Source organism: Drosophila rhopaloa, unplaced genomic scaffold (genome assembly GCF_018152115.1).
Source record: "Drosophila rhopaloa isolate 14029-0021.01 unplaced genomic scaffold, ASM1815211v1 contig_2, whole genome shotgun sequence".
NCBI lineage: Eukaryota > Metazoa > Arthropoda > Insecta > Diptera > Drosophilidae > Drosophila > Drosophila rhopaloa.
In genome coordinates, this window is record NW_025335083.1 from 19,627,951 (window position 1) to 19,651,297 (window position 23,347).

At 38.9% G+C, this 23,347-nt stretch overlaps 1 protein-coding gene across 5 annotated transcripts; it reads right to left on the reverse strand.

Moving 5' to 3' along the window:
* Positions 1–83: 83 nt before the first annotated feature.
* On the reverse strand, positions 84–22,858 carry LOC108046010 (P protein). Of its 5 annotated transcripts, none has more exons than XM_044459504.1 (12): positions 18,298–18,439; positions 15,619–16,180; positions 4,321–4,427; positions 3,182–3,326; positions 3,044–3,104; positions 2,841–2,979; positions 1,879–2,783; positions 1,459–1,788; positions 1,051–1,398; positions 818–965; positions 661–754; positions 84–586 (listed from the first exon to the last, which is right to left on the reverse strand). In XM_044459504.1, exons 2-12 carry the CDS (start codon positions 15,693–15,695, stop codon positions 502–504), a joined length of 2,439 nt encoding a protein of 812 aa, XP_044315439.1. In that variant the 5' UTR covers positions 15,696–16,180; positions 18,298–18,439; the 3' UTR covers positions 84–501. The 5 variants fall into 5 exon arrangements, with proteins under 5 accessions (XP_044315439.1, XP_044315440.1, XP_044315441.1 ...); XM_044459505.1 differs by having other exon boundaries at positions 18,282–18,439; XM_044459506.1 differs by having other exon boundaries at positions 18,398–18,415.
* Between the last annotated feature and the right edge of the window lie 489 nt (positions 22,859–23,347).

Below are 23,347 nucleotides of genomic sequence, written 5' to 3' on the forward strand. Positions count from 1 at the left end.
ATACAAATCCACTACACAAAAGACATAAACATGTCTGTGTTTTATTTAAAAAAAAGTAAGTCTTAAACACAAAACGCACTAAATAGTTTATTTGTTTCGTTTTTATTTGATTCGTATTCATACATTTAACATTTAACAATTGTTTCACAGTTCAGCGACATTATTAATTGTAAATAATTAATTTATATTTATTTTAATTCTCTTAATTGTTGTTGTTTGTTTTGTTATTTAGACTACACACTACACTAACAACGATGTGTAAAAATAAATGTATTTTTATGTAATATTCTTCGTTTCAGTTTTTCTGTGTTTTTGTTTGGTTCAGAACTCACACTTATGGCAATTGCATAAGATAATTGGTTCCTCTCTAGCTTGGTGCTGTTTTCGGTGTGGAAAACACGATGGGAGTGGCATCTGGAACAGTTTCTGTCCGTTAGGTAACGAGGTAAAGTGCGCCTTGTTGCGAATCGACACAGTCAACTCCTAGATGGGGGACCTTCATCAATGCCACGCGAACAGCGAGTGCGAGACGAGCAAATAGCCCGTGGTGACTATAATGCTGCCGATCATGATGGGAAAGCCAACTCTGTGGGGGTTAGAAACCATAACGAATTAATTAAAAGTCCTTGTTGGATATACATATATATTTTAAAAACCTACTTGAAGAACTGCAGGAAGGTGAACTTGTAGCCATGCTGTTCAGCCACTCCGGCACAAACCACATTGGCAGAGGCTCCAATCAGAGTACCATTGCCTAAAGGTGAAACATTTATAGATTATTGTAAGTCCTTAAAGGATAATTACCCTTGGAACTTACCTCCCAAACAGGCTCCCAAGGCCAGTGCCCAAACCAAAGGCTGCAGTGGCAGATTGAGGGTGCTATTCTGCGCCAATGATATGGTGATCTTCACCATCATCGTGGTCAATGGGATGTTGTCCACAAAAGCCGAGGCCACGGCAGAAACCTAGCAGAAAATGGTAAGTATTTAGTTTGGTATTCTATTCAATTATTATATAAATCATAAATGATTGCTTTCCTTGAAAACTCACCCAAAGTATTATTAAAATGGCCACCATCAGACGCCGATCCTCGCCTACTCCTAGGATAATGCCCTCGGTCATGTTACCGATCCACTCGATCAGACCTAGCTCCGTCAAAGCCTCCATAAGAATAAATAGAGCTGCGAAGAACAGCAACGTTGACCACTCCACGCGAGCCAGAATGGCTTCCATATCCTCGATATCCGCTAAAATGATGAGGAATATCGCGCCCAGCAGAGCGGTCCAACCCAAGGATAATCGTTGCAACTCCGGAACCGAATGCAGGAAGAACAAACTAATCACAAAAAGCAAAGCAGCCGAGCACTTAATCAGCAGAGTCTTGTTGCGAATGGGATACTGAAAATAAAAAATGGATTATATACATTTGTAGATGAAAAAGGGATAAAAATCCCTTACCTTTGCTTGAAGATTTGCCAGAGTTTGCTGGTAATTGGGTGCCGGTTCTATAACCGCCGTCATGCGTTTCTTCAGACTCCTCTTCAAGCGGTTCACCTTCTTCATCAGTGTCTGCCGCACCAGTTCCTCGTCTTTGGAATAGGCTGAAAGACTAGCCGCCGCTCTCTTCCACACATGAATCTCGTGACGCAGTTCCTCCACTTCCGGAGAGTCCTTGAACTGCAGATCGCTGATGTTGCGGAATTTGAAGCGCAACTGGATATAAGTCTGCACCATTACCAGGAGAACTCCGGGCAACATGTGCAGAGTGAAGACTGCGAAGTTGACTCCCTGAAAAAGCAGTTATGGATATAACATTAGTTCACGAAATAATATTTTGAGGTAATAATAAAAATTAATAATAATACTCGATAAACTCACATTCTTAGATATGTAGCTATTCGATGCAATGATGACGTTGGGTGGATCCCCCACCGGAGTCAGTGCTCCGCCGATGTTCGAGTAGATGACCATGCACATGAGTATGGGCACCGGATTGAGGCACATGACCTCGCAGAGTCGTATCGTCACCGGGGTCATCAGCAGCACTGTGGTCACATTGTCCAAAAAGGACGAAAGGATAGCGGTGAACAGGCAGAGACAATTGATCAGGGGCCACACATGTCCATTGGTGATCTTGTAGGCATACACGGCCAGATAGTCAAAGACGCCTGTCTCGGAGAGAATGGCCACCAGGATCATCATGCCGAAGAGAAGCAGCAGGGTCTCCACATCGATCCAACCCATGATGGTGGCCATCGAGGGCCGCGAATTGAGGGCAGCCAGAATTCCCACCGACAGCGTGGATGCGATGATGGCGGCAAAAGTTCGATTCACAATCTCCCAGATGATCATCACGTACAGTCCGCAGAGGACCACCGCCGCATAGATGACTCCATCCCTCTTGTAGATCGGGGACTCATCCACATTCAGCTGCAAGGGCAACTCCCCCTCAATACTGCTGGTAAACTCAAAGCTCAGCTCCGTGCGATTGGATTGTGCCAGCCACAAGGGATCGATGGGACTCAGCTCGAAGGTTCGCTGCTTCTTCGTGTCCTGGGTGGAATCGATCAGATCCGGATAGACCACGTCCAGTTGCCACAACTGGCTGGCGTTCTCGATGTAGATCTCCATGCCCTCGCCATCGAAGTAGCTGCGCATCACCTGCACCTGGAGCAGGGGCAGTGGAACGCTATCGTTGATGGCCAGCTCATTCTCCTGCAGCCGGAAGGGTCCTCGCAGGCCCAGGCCAATCCTCTGCAGACCGGAGGTGGCAATGGGAAATACTAAAAGGGGGTGTATATTATCAATATCACTCTTAAATATATAGTTTCTTATCCTACCTCTTGGTGAGCTATTCCTAGGAACACTTATGAGGCTCAGCTGGTCCACATGCTCGTTGTTGGACATTAGGAAAGCGGTGAAGACACACCAGACCACCACCAGCACGGCTATCTTGAACCAGATGAGATACTTTCGGATCTGGAATCATAAATAAGTAATGGTAAATATGTTCTCAAATAAATAACCCGAGCAGTATACCCACCAAACTTTTGGCATGCGGTTCGGCCTCGTCGTGCTGATCGTCATTGTTGTTCTCCAGGTCCCTGGAAACACGGGGAATCACAGAAAACTGGTTGCACTAATTACGTAACTGACAATCGAGAGGCACAGAACTACGAACCTGCCATCGAGTACCCGCACCTGACCCGCCTCATTCGTCACATTTATCCCGATCTGTGTGAAGGCCTGGATGGCCAAGGCCGTCTCCTCGTGGTGTCCATTCTCCACCCGAACCTCCGCCTCCTCCGCTTGCAAGGGATCAACATCTGCGGTGTGAATAGGTAAATTTAAAAATAGTTAATCAATGGCCCATTCTGGCTGGTTGACTTAACCCTGCCCCGGAACTGGCAAATATTTGTGCGAAAATTTACTCATTCGCTGCTCGCGGAAGGACAACTCACAGGCAACTGTGGCGACTTTGGCCAGGAATTAACGTGGCCCAGCCAACATTTAAGCCACCTGCCACGTGTTGGCATTATTTTATTGGCCCAGCCGCACGGTAATCGACTCGAGGCTATAAATACCCATAAATGGCCATGAGCGGGCTCAGGGACACATTCGCCAACTGACTGATGGCTGGAGACAAGGATGCGGAAAAGGACACATTAGGAAGACGAAGGTTTCGGACAGTAAATTTAGCCCTTGGGATTGGGAACTACTTCTAACCGTATTGCACAATGAGCCCTTTTTATTTTTGTTCCTTAATTTAATTTCTGTACACAAACTTTGATTGTACTTTTTAATGTCAACTTAGAAAACTTATGTGCTTTTAGTTAGCTATTTACTCTTATGATAGGGGATTTCCTTAACGTAAGATTTGTGTTTTCTCTGACAACTACTTTACCCTTATTCTTTTTCATTAAGACATTTTTCAAAAGAATGCAAAGTAATTTACTATATAATTTAAAAACACAAAAACACTAATTTGCCCAGAAATTGAAGGAGCTCAACCAAGATTATGTTCATTTCTAATATGACATCATATGGCGCAATAAGACTGGAACCCTGCCATTATCATAATTTTCTAAGCCCCAAGTAGTGCGTCCATCAAAACAATTGAAGATAAGCTTGGACTTAAAGTTTTAGTATGCAAATCAGGAGAAAACCCGGACATTGTCCAATGTCAATGCCAACGCCGGCGCAAATGGCAATAAAAAATTCAGCAATAATTGCGGCAATAAAAAAGGTAGAAACAGCCAGACATAAAAAAAAGGAAATTATGTGATCCGGGGGGCAGCGTGCCCATTATGCCCAACTTACCGCCGTGCAGACGTTCGTGCTCCTGGCGAAAGGACGCTAAACTGGGATCCTGACGAATGCGCTCCGGCAGAGTTCGCCAGACTTGTAAGGCACCTTCTGTTACTTCGCTGCATGTGTGGAGGAGCGAGGAGCAGGACGAGATGGAGCCGGGTTTTTGTTACACATCGGGGAGCAATGAAACGCACCGCCGAAAAGGAGAAGAAAATAAGCAAAGAATAAAGATTTAATAAGATTACCAGACCTGTGTTGGAATTTGTTTGTTCAGGTACTGGGGTGTGGCCTGCCCGTCTCACCAAAAACATTCAATAAATTTTTTAGCACATCCCTATTGATTTTTCTCCTCCTATTCGCTTTTTTTCGTTAGCTTGCGTTTGCAACGATTTGTATTTATTTTATTTGACTCTTATAAAGACTTTAAATTGGAGTTGTTTACCCTAAAAGGGGTTTCCTGAGGGTCTCAGCTTATGCTACATGAAGTGGAAATTCACTTGTGGCTAAAGAAGTGGATGAAAATCTTCTTAGCAAGAAATCTGATTGACAACAAATCTGAAATGGCTTTTAGGGAACTTGCAATAAAATCAGATTTGAGTAATAATATTTGGTGAGTAAGTTGACAAAAAGGATAAACAGAAATGTAAGGATCTGAATGGAAAAAAGATACAGTTTTGTAGGGATGTCTCGAAAATGAAAATAATAATTTTAACATGAGAAACCAAATGTAATATTAATTAATTTTACACAAAGAACACATTCTGATGGTCTATTTTTTAAACCGCCTTGTATTCATATATTATGATTCATTTTCAAGTGGCTTAGTTCCCATTACTAATACTAAAATTTTCGTAATGGGGCACCCAAAATCAACGTTCCGTACATCACGTATCCCACAAGATAACTACATATTCTAGCAATTCTTATTCTAATTTCCACACAAACTGACCGAAGCAATCTTCAATACAGATTTGTTGATTTACCAAAGAATGGCAGTGGCCGAGCTCAATTAAAGCGCAATGCCAAATACGATAAGCTATATAAGTCAGGCCCGCTTTAAGGTCAGACCAACGTCGTTATCAGAGACAAACTCATCAGACCAAAGAAAGATGTCTGTTTATACTGGCCATAAAATATTGTATTCAGTTTCGATTCCATTTCAAATGCGAGTTTAATGACTCTTTGCCATAATGACTGGGACCCAAGCAGCTGAGGTCTATTCGAATTCGAGGAGATGGAGATGGGAACTAGGGGAAGGTTCCTCGGTGAAGGCACTTGGAGTGCATTGGGAATCGCATCACGTGTGCGGGCTAAATAAATGCAATTTGTGCACTTGATTCAAGTGGGCACACAAATCTTAATTCAGTCGGCTTGACTAAATTTACTTAAGCCTGCGTTAGAGCGATGAAAAGTGCTCGAAATAAGTCATAAATTATATTTACTTAAGTTTCAATTAGCTTTCGCTTGATGGACGGACGCGATGTAGTCATGTCATAAACAGAAACAAAATCAGAAACAAAGACAAGACCGCCAAAGTAATGCTGACACTGATTTTCTTGACCGAACCCACACCGTTGTATTTCAGTTTTTATATAGCAGCAGAATAGCGAAACCGACATTTTAGCTTGAACTTGCCTCAATTGCGATACTCAGATTAGACAGTTCTGGTTTTCACAGCTCGTGCATAAGTCATGAGATCTTTGATTGCCTCATGTGATGAGGTGAAATGAAGGCAAGTGTCGATGGGTGTGCCAAAGGAAAAGACTTCTCGGAATCAGATTTGTTGTGGGTTATCTGAGCTAGTTGTTTAAAATGGTGGTTAAAAGCATAAATCATCGGAAATTAAACATAATACGATCAGTATAACATAATATTAAAATCAGTCAAGGGTGCTTAAATAGCAAATAGAATTTTAAAAAAATTTATAAACTTTTGAGTAACTTCTAGCAACTCATCAAAACATGCTTCTTAACATTATTTCTTCCAAAAGTAATTGAAATTTTACAAAGTCTGTGGAATTTTCCGTGCAGAAGAAAAGAATTTTCACCCGACTCAAGATAGAAAGCCTCAAGCAGCGGCTGTCTCCTCAACGCAATGATTAAATGATTTTGTTGATGGCTCTTAATACTTTGAACAGCTACTTTATGTCACGGCTTTCATCAGCTGAAGTGAAAACAAGTGTCCGTGTCAAAGATTGATTCACCCATCAGACGACAGAGAAAGGACACCCACAAACACAGGCATATCCTGTATAGGGAAGTCGAGCTATCATTAGCAGGAGCCAAACGAGTTTTCCGCTCGACTGAAGCTTCCGACAATTTGTCGGTTTTTTCATTGGGTTCTACACAGATACAAAGCGTACTCGAAAATTTTTAAAAACACTAAAATCATGACAAAACTTTAACCCCCAAAAAACATTTTTCTTTATATTAAATTTACATTTAATGGGTGTCAAAAACGGATTTTTTTAAAGTTCAGTTTTTCTTTTAATTTGGCATTCTTTACAAAATTTATTCGGTATAACAAATAGTTTAACACAACATTTTCTTCTGATTTATTTATTTCCGTGTAGCTGAGGTAAGCTCATAAAAAAGCTATGACAAGCTGCGTAAGGCTAGAACACAATTCATTTTAAGCCACATACTCATCCTCGTATGCGTTATCCTCGGAGCTGTTGTTGTAGTTGTAGGCCATCCTTAGAGGGGAAACCAAAAAAGGTGCTGGGGCCTCGGGATTGGGTATTAAAATGTGACACTCGACAAGTATATCCGCAAAAAAACGAATTATTACGTAAATTGCATTTACGCACACACTCGCGAAATGCTTCAATACGAAAGCCGAGGAAAATGTGAATTTTCCTTTGTTAATCGCATATTTTTGCGCCGCTGGGATAATGGAAAGAATCGAGCAAGAGAGCCGATCTTTAATTAAATAGCGGGATCGTGTTGCCTTGACCACTTGTTGCAGCGCGAATGGCTTTTCAGTTCAACTGCGCTCTTTATTGTCGCGTGCCCTTTTCGGTTTTTTTTGCTTTATTTACTGCCGCCGATCGTGACTCGGATCGGGCGTATATATTCGGTCGAAAGCTCAAGCGGTACTAACTGCCGTTCGCAGTTTTTTACCCTATTTTGTAGGTTTTAATGCAGCCGCACTCGCAGTGGCGTCGCAGTCGCTGCGGCGAAGCAGCGCGCCAAAGAAGAAGGTAAACAAGAGCTCAAATAAAATTTCCTGATATTCACATTCGCTTTCCATCATCATCATCAGTTATCTCTCGCTGACCGCGCTTTGCTCATTATTCGCATTTATGCTTTCTCTGCGGCCACTGCAAGTGCACTCAAAATCCCACAACTAACTCGACCGATCATCCATCGTTGTCACACTCGAAAAAATCCTAACTCTTTCCACATTTAATTATCCTTTTTCTTAGCCCCAGTAAAGGCTTAGGTTTGTAAAAAAAAATTTCTTTAAAACTAGTAAGAATATAACTATATTATATTGACAAACAATTATTTTATAATAGTTAAAAAGAGGCAAGTAACCCTTTATATATCTACATAAGTCCAGAGCTGACCTTGGCTTCTGAACTCATAAGATGCACGTGTTGAAACACAACACATATTACCAAAAGAATACATAATCAGAAAGATTCGAAATTATAAGAATTAGTATAAAAGTTCATTCTTATGGCACTATTACTTACACAGTTCAATTTTAGATATACATACATACTTTTATTTATTTTATTTAAAAGAGAAAAGAAATCTAACATTTTAGCAAATGTATCCCAGAATTTATGGTAAATCGCTTGTGAAGTATCAATATTTTTGTGTTACATTTTGCTGAGTGCACTTTTTTTTCGGTTCAGCTTAATCCGTACATCGCTTCTTTCTACCCCCATCCCACCCACAGCGGGCGTTATGTTCTTCATTTTCGGCTCCGTCGAGTGCGCCCTATCTTTCGTTCAGTGTTTGCTTTTCCACTCTCTTCCGTCATTGTTGTTGCTGCTGCTGGCGTTGGCTTATTTGCACTTCTTTCAATTACACTTGATTTATCACATTTGACAGTTGTTCTGCGATGCTTTTGATCTTGCGCTGCGCTACGCAGAGATTTTAGAGGAGTTAAGAAACAATAGATACCTCAAAAACAAATATACACTTATTTTGGGTGCCATTTTTATCAGCATAAACACGAATCGAGTGATCATGAGCATCATCAGTTGATAAATCCGTGGATCATAGCTTTGCCAAATAAATGTGTAAGCTTTGTTAAAAAGTATTTGAATTTTTAATTTCAAAAGTTCTCTAATAAAATTAAAAACTAGCCATCAGATAAACCATTAGATATTTTTATACCCTTGCAGAGGGTATTATAATTTCAGTCAAAAGTTTGCAACGCAGTGAAGGAGACATTTCCGACCCTATAAAGTATATATATTCTTGATCAGCATCACCAGGAGAGTCGATCTAGCCATGTCCGTCTGTCCGTCTGTCCGTCCGTCTGTCCGTCCGTCTGTCCGTCTGTCCGTCTGTCCGTCTGTCCGTCTGTCCGTCCGTTTCTACGCAAACTAGTCCCTCAGTTTTAAAGCTATCTGCTTGAAACTTTCCCAAAAGTTGTATTTCTATTGCAGGTAGTATATAAGTCGGAACGAGCCGGATCGGGCCACTATATCATATAGCTGCCATATAACTGAACGATCGGAAAAGCCATAACTTTGGTGTTTTTAAAGTTAGGAAGTTGGGATTTTCTATGGGTTTTATTTTTGGCTAATCAATCCGACCTACCAAATTTCATAAGGATCGGACGACTATATCCTATAGCCGCCATATAACTGATTGATCGGAAAAGCCATAACTTTGGTGTTTTTAAAGTTAGGAAGTTGGGATTTTCTATGGGCTTTATTTTTGGCCAATCAATCCGACCTATCAAATTTCATAAGGATCGGCCGACTATATCCTATAGCTGCCATATAACTGAACGATTGGAAATGCCATAACTTTGGTGTTTTTAAAGTTAGGAAGTTGGGACATTTTATGAGTATTAAGAATACATCATATGAATAATTTTGGACAATATAATTTATAAAATATTCTGCAAGGGTATATCAACTTCGGCTCCGCCCGAAGTTAGCTTTCCTTTCTTGTTTTTTCATAAAATTGACTTTAATTAATTAACGATTCATCAGAATGAGCCAACAACTGAATTTAAATCGTAAAAGAGTAATATCCGCGAAAGTGCTGTACGTTAATCTCACTTCCAATTATAAATTCTATTTTAAGCCGCAACCCGATACAATTTTCATCAATTTGTTCCACTCGTTTTAAACGATTTTATGACACGAGATGAGCTATGAACTCGAGTCGCTGGCAGTATTTTATTTATTCTGAAATTTGGCGAGGAATCAGCTGCTCCGAGGCTCAATTATTCTGTTAAGGAGCGCTGCGAATTATGAAATATCCGTAAACCGCCTAAATTGAAGGCGTTTTCAGCGGGTGCTACGCGGGGCCTTGGAGTTCAAGGGTGCCTACATTTCGCATGCAAATTTCGTGGGCGACTTTTGAGAAATTGAGCCAAATCCGAACGCCCCCACGTGATGCGAAATTCAAAGCGTATTCGTTCTATATTCCCGTAATTGAAAGGCACCCGAGGGAGCTGGCGCCTGTCAAAACTTTTGGCAGACGCATATCACACGAAACGAAGCGAAATGAAATGATTCCGTCGAATAAGCAGAATATATTTTAAGCTTAAAGTATCTACGTTTTTTTGGCCAACTCAACAGAATCCACTTGCTGACTCACTGACGTCACAGGTGTGTGCTTGCCAAGTTTGCATAATGCGGCAGGTAATGTAATACTTTTCCCCCCTAGATTAGAAAATCAAGCCAGTCCAGGGCCACAGTTGCAACCTGACACCGCCAGCCACCTAATGATAGCCATTTCGCAGCTCGGCTAATGAGAAAAGGTCTCCAACCATGAAGAATAAAGTACTATATAGTATATATCGCCCGTGTTGACCCAAGCTGCCATAAGTGTTTGCCGTGGCCGAGTGAAATGCAATTTAATTGAAAAGAAGTCCGATCTCGGGGGCTTCGTATTTCAGAAAGGGCGGCAAGTTAACAGCCATGGCATTGAAAACGAAATTGAAGCATAAATCGAAGGGAAACCCAAGCGCCAGTTGTCGACGTTTAGCGTAATGTGCGCACTTCCAACGGATAATGGCTAATAGCCGATGGGGCACGCCCCGTCTGAGCACGATTGCATTTTGTTCAGAGTGCTATTCAATCCGACAATTTGACTATTTAGAAATACATTTTGACAAACGGCGGGGTGAACACCACACTAAAATTAAATTACTTTGTTTTCCAGTCATTGATAAACTTCAGAAAATTTTTAAAAAGCCCTAAAAGGGAGAAAGAATTTAAATCGCAATATTTAAAAAAAAGACGTTTATTCCCTTGACTGCAGAGCACATTTCTCATTTTATTGCAGTGTACTTTGTTAATTGTTGTTAATTTTAAGTTGAATGAGCCTATTGTTCACATGTAAATGACAAGGCAATTACTTCTAAGTCATTTGCTTCATGCAGTTGCCAATTCATTTCAATTATGATTAGACAATACAGGAAATAATCTGATAGTTTCAAATTGAAATATATGCTTTTCTGACGAAAATCGCATTAAACGTATGTATCTTTAAATCGATTTATATTTTAATTCAGACAGTAAAAGAAATTACAAATGTTCGTTCTTAAACGCTTGGTAAAAATAAATTTCTAAAAATAACTTGTCAATTTGAAAACATTTTAGAACAATGTTAAAGTTCAAGCGGATGAGTGGCGAAGCAATTGAAAGTGCACGCACTTTTCCGTTTGATAAATTAAATGAACACGCGCTCATCAAACGGCTTTCCTCTTATGCTGGGATATATATTAAATCAACTCAAACTTGCTTAAGTAAGCAGTACCCACACAGATACTCACGCACACACAGGCGGCCGGAACACACACATACTTTTGCAGTAGAGTCAAGTATCGGGATAGATGTGCCTATATAGGTCATTGTGCGACAATGTTGATAACGAAATTACAGACCCGAAAAAACGTAATTTTATCCAGTCGGTCATTCGGTCGCTTCTCCTTCCCTTTTAACTTTCCTCTTTGGTTTTTATATTTGCACAGACAAAAATATTTGTATAGGCGTTTAAAATGGCCAAAAGACATGTTTTATGACTTTAAAAATTTGTTTATCGAATATTATTGAAATCAATAAAAAAGTGTGCAAGGAAAAATATATGTTTTAATGATACTATACTAATTATACCCGTTACTCGTAGAGTAAAAGGGTATATTGTATTCGTGCAAAAGTATGTAACAGGTAGAAGGAAGCGTTTCCGACCCTATAAAGTATATATATTCTTGTTCAGGATCACTAGCCGAGTCGATCTAGCCATGTCCGTCTGTCCGTCTGTCCGTCTCTCCGTCTGTCCGTCTGTCTGTCCGTCTGTCTGTCTGTCCGTATGAACGCTGAGATCTCGGAAACTATAAAAGCTAGAAGATTGGCATTTTGCATGTAGTTTTTAGGAGTTCCTACGCAGCGCAAGTTTATTTCAAAATAGTGCCACACCCCCTCTGACGCCCACAAGCCACAAGCTGTGGCCACAGTTTTGATGCTATTGTGAAAATTTTAATTTAAATGTATTTGTTTCGTCAATAAATATCGATTGGCGTAATAAAAGTTTGCCACGCCCACTCTAACGCCCAAAAACCCAGTAAACGCTTAAGCCTGGCTAGCGCCTACATTTCCGCCTTTCATGGCGCCATCTAACGGATGACTTTGGAACAGCTGGCCAAGGTGCTCAACAGAGTCAACGTTAATTCTCGATAAGGATTTTTATTAAAGGAAATTGCGATGGTTTTCATTTGTCAATACCGAACTATATCCCAAGAACTATGCAAATCAAATCAAGTTAGCCAAATTGGAGGTCTGAGTCAAACAATGGCGTATGTGTATATGTATGTAAGCATAAACATATGTATGTATTTACAGCGGCAAAAAACATACAAGAAGGCATATTTATATTAAGTTGTTTAGCTGAGTAACGGGTATCTAATAGTCGAGGCACTCGACTATAGCGTTCTCTCTTGTTTTATATTTTGAAAACCTTTAACATTCCTATACTATTTATTTAAATTTTACTAAATAATTTGAAATATTTATTTCTTTATTGGGCATATTTTAAAATCTAATTTTCGAAAGGTAAGCTTTTCTCTCAGTGCAATATCTTCCCGTTCCCGTTTCCCTAGTGGGTATGTCATTCATTTGGCGCTTTCAAAGCGACACGCTTCATTAATTTCGAGAAAATTGAAAGCCTGAAACCGCTCAGCACTCAGCGTTTGGCGAGTCGCATGTGAGTGACTTTAAGTCTTATTTTTAAATCGGGGAGAGGAAGGGTGGCAGGGCTCGATTAGCAAGTTAAATCTTTCGCCGACGGTACGAGTATTTTTCCATTGCGAAAAAAGTGAGTTAATTAATTGAAAACGCGACAGTGCGCGACGTGGGCTGGGGCCCTGGAAGAATACAGCTGCTCCGCAGAGTGGCAAATGGCACACGTTCTCAATGGGCCCATAGTCACACGTTTCAACGACGCCTCCATAAATCGAACTGTGACTGAGAATGGCCATTTCGCCAAGGGCAGGGCTAAGTAGTGGGCGGCACGAGGGGGTGAAAAATGGGTTTCCATTCCCACACACACAAAAGGTTCGTTCAGCTTGCAGCCCAGTGTAGTATGCAAATTGTTGGCATAGCTGGTATTCATTTGCATTTTTAATTTCCACATACTTAGAGTTTACTCTGTTATAACTGAGTAAATCAAAATGCAATTGTAGAATATTTTATTCATACACGAGAGCTTGTATTTATCTTATTAGTATTCAGATTATAGGATGTTTTGTAAATTAATCTTTTATTGGGAAAATATCATTTATAGGAATTGTATAATGCAGTTAGGTCATAACTGATTGAGTTGTTTGGTCTTTAGATTTGTTATTTATTCTCCCTTCCTCTATATTTAGAATATTTTTAGAAAATGTTATATTTAAATTTTTATAAATATATTTTTCTTTATAAGAAGTATGTATACAAGACAATTTTAATCCAGCCCTAAGCAAGCAAATGATAAATATTTTTTACGACTTTAAAGCATATTTTCTTGTTACAACCTTTTCATTGTTTTTCAACTTGACAAGTGTCAACTGCAGGGTTTTAACCCAATTTGGCATTAAATGTTTTAATTATTCATGTGCCATGTTTATGGGCCTCGCTGTCGTCGGCTTTTACAAACACACATCCTGGCGGGCTCATAATCACATTTTGAAGATGCTTAGAACAATGCAGAAGACTGGGCCAGCATTTGACCTTGGCTGCGTGGACGAGGTCGTCGACGCAATTTCCATTATGTGAAAGAATTTTTACTTTTGGCTGACCCACATTTAAGGCGGGGGTGGCAGTGTTAATGGCTTACTTAAAAAAGGCGACCGGTCCACGGGGCGGATGAGCGATATGCGTGTGCAAAAGTTAAGCATACAACTCGTTGGTTATACTTCCCTAAAACTAAAACCAAGGCAAATAAATTGAAAATTAATTGCAGAATTATTTGGTAGAAAGGAGAAGTCAATTTTCGGTTTGTTTGTCGCCTTTGTTGATTTTCCTAGCGGCCATTTGGTCAAACAAATTAATTAGTATTTATCTTAGGCCTTCTTTATTTCAGCTCCTTCCAAAAAAATAAACGTGCCCGACATTTTGGGCACGTTGCCAGGACACTTTGAGGACCCAACAGCACGCCCCACTTGGCAGTCCGATTGATGGATGGGTTGATGGATTTTTCTGAATGCCAATACCTGATTCTATGAAATATGCCTGCGAATGTATTTTCCAATTCAATGAAGTGTTCTATTGAAACATTAATGGAAATGGAAACAGGATTCCCCACATTTGTCCCTTGTTTTCGGGCAAGCGGAAATTAAATGTCTGACATTAATTTCGTTTTTGTTTTTCTCGTTTTTGGTCGACACATGTTGCTGCCATTCAAGGGAAAATTAGACTCGTACACGATTACATGTTTATGTTTATGTTGTGGTCGAGACGGGCACCGGAACTGCCTTCTATCCGGCCCATTCTCCACCGGAGTTTCAGGCACGTGCCCTTGGCTCAGACATGAGAAACCCATATAAACATATAAATATATGAGTACGGGAATCTGGCATTAGCAGATGTAAGGCAAAACAGGTTTCGGGCCATGAACTTTGGCTTTTTTGCCCGAGCATCGCAATCTTGTAATGGGAAAGGTTCAAAGGAAAAGTTCCAGTAAGTAAAGGAAGGACTAACACTCTTACCAGTTCATAACTATAGTAAAAATCTCTACTTTAATGGACCTTATGCAGGGACAAATTCAACTATAAAATGCTTGACTTAACAAATTACATTTTCAAACAACATCCACATCTACAAAATGACAAGAATTTAAAACCTCACACTGAGTTGCGTGCTTAGAAACTTTTCTTTAATGGGTTTCAACTTCCGGCCCAACTTTTTGTTAAACTTTAAGATATTATTTTACTGAAATCCAGAGGACATTGTTCCGATTTCGTTTAATTGCAATAAATTGCTTTTTATTGCTTGTAGCTACCATTGATCTTATTTATTTTATTATAAGCTGCTTAATACACATAATTTATTATTTCTGTATATTATTGTTTCTGTATATAATTCCTTCGATTTGTAATAATTTACTTTTTGTTTTTACTAGAATCCTATTGCCTTTGATAGGATCAAAACAGTTTCGCGAATTGCTTCTTAAAATACTAAATAAATAATACAATACTTATTAATAAAATTACTTGTTGTTTTCGTTTACTCAGACAAATTAATTCTCAGCTTACAAAGCACTTTATTTTCCTCGAAAAGTAAATAATAACTTTGGGACTTACTTGTTGAATTTGACGAGCTTAAAATGACAACGATAAAAGCTCTTTTCAATAATGAAAGAATTAATTTGTTGGAAAAATGATTAATTAATATAGCTCCTTTGACATACTTGTTGCATTTAATCTGCTTAAAATGTCAAAGTAAATAGTTATAATTACTAAGGAAGGAATGAATTATAGTATTGGTTCTATTCACTTTGCCAAAGAATAACTTTAGTTTGATTTTCTGAAGGTACTATTTTTACTTAAATATGATATTAATTTGCTGCAAATTCCCACTTCAGTTTAATTTATATATAATTGGTAATTAACCTCCACATTCTGACTTACTTTGGCTGTGGAAAGTGGTCGCTCTTGGTGGACGCCTGTCGGTGGGGCCACAGGCGCTTGGTCACCTTCACCCGCATCTTGAATGGCCAGATGTTCTTGCGTTTCTTGTGGATGCTGGGAGCCCTGCCACTGCCACAGCCGCTGCCACTGCCACTCCCACTGTGGCGCCGCGATATCGTTGATGCGGCACTGTGACCCACTGTGCCGGTGTTCGTCGTCTTGCTGCTGTTGTTGTTGTTGTTGCTGCTGCTGATTATGGGTTGTGGGTGGTGGTGGGTGGCAGTGGGCGGTGGGCTGGGCGCGCCGTGAACCCGAACTGGAGCAATTTTGACAGAATTCGGGAGCGTGTTATATTAATTAAGCCGCTGACGTCTAGACGCGATTTTGACTTTAACTTTTGGTGTTGATTAGTTTGAACCCTTATCTATTAATACTAATTATTATCGCAAATCACAAGAATTTATTTTTGGGTTTTAGGCCTTTCTCTTGTACATCTTGATGTAGTATAGGGTTTTGTGCCTCCGCTTCATATAAACGAATCACGCATACGCAGTGTTGGCTTCTAACAGTAAATAAATTGATAAATAAAAACCTAGCAGCTGCCTTCCACAAAAGTTCATGGTTGCGTCACGCAGAATAGGGATTAATTATTCAGGGTCCAGTGTGACGAAAATAGTCGCCTGATAGACAGGGCTCGACCGAAACCTAATTGGGAATCAATATTCATTTAGTTTCTCATGGCCTCATTTCATCTATCAACCAAATCAGTTGGCACATCAAAAACTAAATCGAAAACGACAAGGGATGATCACGTACGTCATCGTCTGCGGTTCATAGAGCACGTTCCATCGGTTGATTTCCGATGTGTTTACTATATACATGTCTGCGCATTAAGTTATATTTAATTATGGTGTTTGCTGCTAATTAGTAGGAGTAAACTTACAAACATTAAACAATTTAGAAGGGCGCATAATTAAAAACCCGGCCCAAACACATTTCAAATTATGGCATGCCATCTGGGGGAATTGGCCGACAGGATGTGGGCAGAAAAACGGGTCAAATGCAAAACAGACACGTGGCAAGGTCTCATTTGGTTGAATGTTTTACGCCAAAAAAAATGTAAAATGGTGCCGAAAATATACTGTGCGTTAAGCGGAAATTGCCTTCAAAGATATGTCATCGTTTAGGGGCAGGATATTTATATATTTGGGAAAAAAAATGTGTGCTGTTACACAAATGTGTCAACAAGGTGGATACGCCATCTATCTTTATGTTGGAGTTGGCGAACACATAAATATTATACAAAATTCGTGTCAACCCTAAATAAATTACAACTTTTGCAGTTAAAGTTACTTTTGTTATTACAAATTTATATTTTGCTTAGTTTTGTTATGGGGTTTTTTAGGAAATAAAATATGTACATATAAATACTGTGCCGTTTAAAATGTCACTAGAAAACGTTAAGATATATTATAGAGTGGTTTATTTATTCTAAGACACTTGTGTCCTTATTTTTTAATAAATACTTTTAATGTAAACTTTTAAGAATGAAAGACATGTTGACAAAAATTCTCTTATATTACACTTCTCTAATTACTAATTGATTTTCATCAAGTATAATTATACTTTCAGAACTCAGAAACAATTTATACCGAGGGCTTAATTCACAGGCTTCTCATTGTTTTGGCAGTAAAACTTTTCGTGTCCTGACTAAGGGACCAAATATCCGTTGGCAAATTAACGCCACAAAAGTTTGGGGCTTTCAAAAGTCTCTAGCAATCACTTAAAATTTATTTGAGTTTTCCTTAAAAGCCATTTTTGTTGGCTCCAGCTCATAAATGTTGTTTTGCCTTTAAGGCAGGGGAAAAGTGACAGATAGGATATGTTTTGTTGGGACACGCACATCTAGACTGGTATAAATATTTTAAATAAGTGTCAAAAGAAGTTTGCAAAGCTTTAAAAACTAACATAAAAGCGAGTCAACTATGGGTCTGCGTTTTGTGTTGCATACTTTTGTGGGCGCTCTTCTAAATTACTTTCTGCTTCCGTTTCCGTTTATGTATTCATTTTGCAACTCGATGATGTTATACTGATGAATCAATTTGTCCAACTGAATGTATTACTTATTTGCGTGGCCTGTCAGTGGTCAATTATTGATTGGGTTGGGCCACAAGGTGCGACCCGAACTGAATTTCATCCATAAATTATGAAATATTTGCCAGCCACTGATAGCCCCATTTTTTCGTGAAGGACCTACTCACATGCCATCGAATATGAATATTTAATCATGATTTTGTAAACACCAGATGGGGTTGTTCCCACATAGAAATTGTGGGTGAATCCTGGGGAATCCTGCGGGTAATTTATACATAGGAATTGCAGTCACCAGACGCTAGCCAATTACTCAGAAAGTCTGAAGCAAAAGCAGACTAATTACCAACGATTTATGCAAAGAAATTGCTCTTTTTCTCTGTTTTGGGGCCCGCCTAATGAGCAAAATTATCTTTAGGTAATAAGAAACTGGAAATTGGATAGAGCCGAATGCGCGTGGAACAAAGGAAAAATTCTCATAATTAAATGTGCTTTTATCTCGTTCATTATCATCTTTCCCTGCTGCAGACACACAACCCTGAACTCTGGGGCAGTTTTTCTTTATTTCTTACTAAATGATAAGCTCACTTAATGTTTGGTTTTCTTTTTTGTGCGTTTTATTTGTGCACTAAGTTATTTGACTATTATTTATTTGAATCTCTATTGTTAGCCACTCGAACGCGATTACCGATCCAAGTCGCACGTCCGTTTCAAGCGAAAGTTGTAAACTGAATAAATCTGCGGGCTCGGTGCCGCGTTCCTAGTTATTTCAGCCGGTTACTGCCGATTCCGATTCCGATGCCGATGCCTCTGCCGATGTTAAAGCCGTATAGCTATACCTACTGATACCGATACTGGTGTTGCTGCTTCGTGCGTCGCCGATGTCGCAGCTGTTTTCGGTTGAATGGCGCATTGAAAGCACCCCCGGCAATTGAATGGAACCCGAAGCTTTCAATAGCTGTTGAATGCCACTGTTTTTGGGGCTTTGTTGCCGCTGGAATTGGTCGTATTCCAATGGCCAACAACTTGAACTTGGATTTGCGCTGGTCGGATTTAAATTATTTGACTATTTACTTAGGAACAAGGTCACTTTCTTTGGGGCACTAAATATAGTAATTATTCATTTAATGATTTTTATCAGATAAATAAACTATTAGATTAATGTTTAAGACAAACTGCAAAATTACTGTTTGTCTGAAATCTTTTTAACTTAATATAACTTAAAAATATTCTGTTTTTTTAATTTGAGTTCCATGCTATGTGTTTTTGTCGTGTTATATGAACATTTATTTATATTTAAATGTGAAATAATTACTGAGTCACTTCCCTTAGGATTATAATTGTAGTGCTGAGCCAACTCCCATTTGTTTCTAATTGTAACAATTAAATGTGAATGTTATCTTTTTTATGATGCACTCAAAGGGAATGCAAATAAAACATACCAACATGACTGATAAATTTGTTATGGTTCATGTCCAAATTTAACTTATAATTCCTCTGTCTAATTTATTGTTTACTTCAACTTAACCTTGCTAATTGCAGCATCGGAATATAATAGAATAAATCGCCAGATTTATTGTTGTTTAGATTTCAAAAATCTTCCACAAGCAACAAGTCGAGCAATTAGTGCAAATTTAAAACACTTGTCATAAAACCTAAAAATAGTCATGCAAATGGCAATAGAGTAAGTCGAGAATCTCGTCGAAAGCTCTCGAGACTTCCTCAAAACGAAAGTGAAATCTGCTGAAAAAAAAACAGCTTGATCAAATTTAAGGCCGACCGCTGTTTTATTTATAGGCCAAAGATGATAAATCCCAGTGAAGCTTCTAATGCCGACTATATAGACGGCCACGCGCGTTGTGATTTGCATGTGTTTGTGTGCCACATTTTGTGTATGGGCAGACAAAAGGCGAATTTATCAAGCGGGCCATGCAAACAGCTTCTGATGTGCCCCGTCTCAATTTTCTCGATTCGGGTTCGCAATCCCAAAACCCCTGCCACTGACAATGAAACGCCAAGCAAACACACTCCAAGGAGCACAAAGTGAACTCGTGTATATTAGTTCTCGTCACGGACAGTTTGACATTTGAGCGGCTTTAAAGACTAATATTTACGCTCTTTTATTTTGCAATTTTCCTCACCCACATTCAATAGAACGATGATAATAATAATTCTGATGAACGGCTGTATTCAGAGTGAGACGCAATAGGTGTGCTCTCTGTGTTTTTTCCAATAATCATTGTGTCTTGGCTCAAGGTCTCTACGGTTTATCCATCTGAATGATAAGGGAATTGGGTGCCGCCAACATGAGCTTATATTTATTAAGTATTATTACATTTTTATAGAGCTATTAGTCTCAGCTTGGAAATAATTTAACTTTATTATTGTATTTTAATAAACTTTACATAATCACGTTTTCTTTATAAAAACTTTAAGTTTTCTCATCAAGAATGCAAAATTATATCTCCATTATTTCCCTTTTCAAATAATAAACGTTAAGATAACCAAGCCCAATATGCACACCCAGCTTACACAATAAGCTGTTATTAAAAATATATAATTACAATCTTATAAAGCTTTGCCGAAGGCCTGAAAATGTTGCCACTTTACAATTCCATACCCCGCTAAGCTATTATTAAGAAAATCACATATAATATTAACAACTTATACATAATTCATTTCCACTCAATTGTGCCAGCAAGGTTGGCCCCCAAAGAAATGTAGATAGACACGAACACTACATATATGCAAGCCGGAACTTTTACAGCCCCTAAGCTCATCCCTTGGCAACAGAAAAGTACTTACAGTTTGTCGGTAAATTGTGCGCGGAAAACCCTCATGTATAGGGATAGGTATCGGCACCTCTTCTCACCTCCGGAACTATGACAAGTTTCCGCAAACAACACACACATGTGGCCCACCGCAGTTCATGGCATCATGGCACCAGCAAACTTGGTTTTGATGTTCCTGTCGGAATCACGTGGTTATTTGTGGCGTAGAATCAACTGAACAACTTTCTTTTCAATGTACCCCAGAAGGTCGAAATTAATGGCCAGTCATATCAAAATGTTCATATGTCAATGCGAAGGCCGATAAGCAGCCTTCAACCTTTAATTCTTAACCCTTTCTATACCCATTCCACTTTCTACTTTAATGATGCCAACAAATGTCCATAAACTATTCCACTTACTTAAATGATATCAGCCTTTGCTGAAGTGCTAATTAATTAAAACTTATATGCATACAACAATTTATAGATTCTAGAATTCCAAAAGACTCACTAAAGACAACGTATGGCCAGTTTGAGCTCATAAAAAATAATTATGTAAATAGCAAGTGCTTATATAATTAGGTTTGCATCAGATTTGTTTGTCAACAATATGCGAAAAGGCAACAGGGTGCCGCAGAAAATATTTTAATTGGAAAATAAAAGAATATTTATAGTATTTGTCATTACTCGCAAAATAAGATTTGGTTAACAAGTATTTAATAAATATTAAAATAAATAATTTCGTATTTCTAAAAACATTCAAGCACCCTGTATAGTGAAAACCAAGTATAACTGCGTTATAACCCAGAGAACTCAGTGATTTACAAGCTCAAGTTTTCCCTTTAATTGTTGATTAACAAGGCGGAACTTTTAATTGAAGTCCAACTGCGAATGTTATTCTCATTACACTAGGTTTCCACTCCACTGATAACGCTTAGCAATTGTGTGGGAGTGTGTGCATTAATTTGAATACGACACTTGCTTATAGCGCCATTAATTATGGACCACATGAGAGAGGGAAAATAGCTCGGATGTCTTTGCATCATGAACAGCTGCGGAGGCTGTTGAATCACGTATTTGCCAACGGAAATCAAGCACTATAAATATAATGCTAAACAAGTCAATATTTATTCTCCATTGTCTATTAATAATATTTCCCAGTCTCTTTGTACTTTAGCTAATTCACACGTGTGCAGGCTATTACATTATTGATTATCAACAAGCTATATCGAATGATAGTTCCCAGAAGCGAAATGCTAAAACAAAAGATTGGCTTAAGCTGGAAATGTGTACATAAATGCCAACTATTCTTCGAACTATTCACTTACAGTCTGAAAGCTTGTGATCAACAAAGGCTGAATGGAATTCAGTAACCTATTGTGATTGCCCAAGCCATTTTGTAATAATAACAAACTTACCCGGAAAGCTTAGCCACAAAAAGATTCCCTAAACAAAACAACAACATGATTTATTTTAATTCAGAATAAATTTCAATTTGAATTTCTGGAAAAACATTCAGTAGTAAAACCTGAGAAACAACCTCCATTACTCTGCACGATTTCTAACTTAAAGCTGTCAGAAAAATAGTTCAAGTGAAAGTCCTATTTTTGTACGTTATTACATATTTTATTTTAGTAAGGGAATATATATTTTCCAATTTAATAAACAATGCTAAATTTATTCTGAAGTTTTTTAATCAGTAAGAACATTTGAAAAAATGTCTATTTAATAAAAAATAAAACTTTTCTAAGCACTACTATTTTAAACAAAAGTGTTGGTATGCATATTATATATTTATATTCTTACAAATAAAACGAGGATTAAGTCTGACCAATATTATTGCCCCCTGAGTGAAAGACAAATAAATTGTAATCAATCTGAATGGGAAACATCTGTTGCGGTTCTCAGCGGCTTAAATTCCATCAAATGTGTACAAATTGATTTCTTTTCAAAAAACAACCGATGGACCGTTATTAAGGAGCTTAGCGAGACATTAGAAGGAAAAGTTTTGGGGCCACCATCTCCTCGACCACAATTAAATGTCAGGCTAATGAGAAAACGGAAGCCAACAAATAAACAACAGAAAGTTCGAGTGGGGGTGGGGTCCTCCGGGCGTGTACTTAATATAGAAATAAGCTGATTCGAATGGGCCACCCGGGGCGTATACTTGATATGCCTGACTTACCATTTGCTTCGATGCTTTGCGCTCAGGTGCAAATAACTGATGATCTCCTGCAGCTTAGAATGTCGCTCCTCATCCTCATCCTGGTCATCGTCCTCATCACCCGGTTGCAAATGATACGGATCCTGACTGTGGTCGGTTATCATAAAGGTGGGCTTGCTATATCCATAGGGCGATGACATTTTGATTCACACTATAAAAACAAAACACAATTTTCACGAATTTTGTACACTTGTCACATCTTTAATGGCCTTCGGGACCGACTAAGTCTAAGCCAATTTCCAATTTTCACTTTATTCCTTGGCGCAAATTAATTAAAATTCAGTCAGTCATTGGGGCTGACTTTCCCTCTCGCGGCTGCCATAAAACTGCTGGCAGTCTCCTCTCCACATGCCGGACACGTCGGGTCACCTCCTCCATTCCCTCGTGGCCATTTGTTTGAGAACTTAAAATACAATTTACCTATGGAACGAGCGCTGTGGAAAGCGTGGAAAGCGCAGCAGCAGTAGCAGAGCAAATAAACACCAACAACCACCCGAGAAAATCCCTTGTTGCTATTCTATTTTGTCTTGTGCTCATTTATTGACCAGCGTTTGTCTTTCTATATACTATATACCCTCGGGTTTATATACAAAACACTCGCATACGCGGATATTCTGGTCAACATTGAACTTGGCAATGGTCAG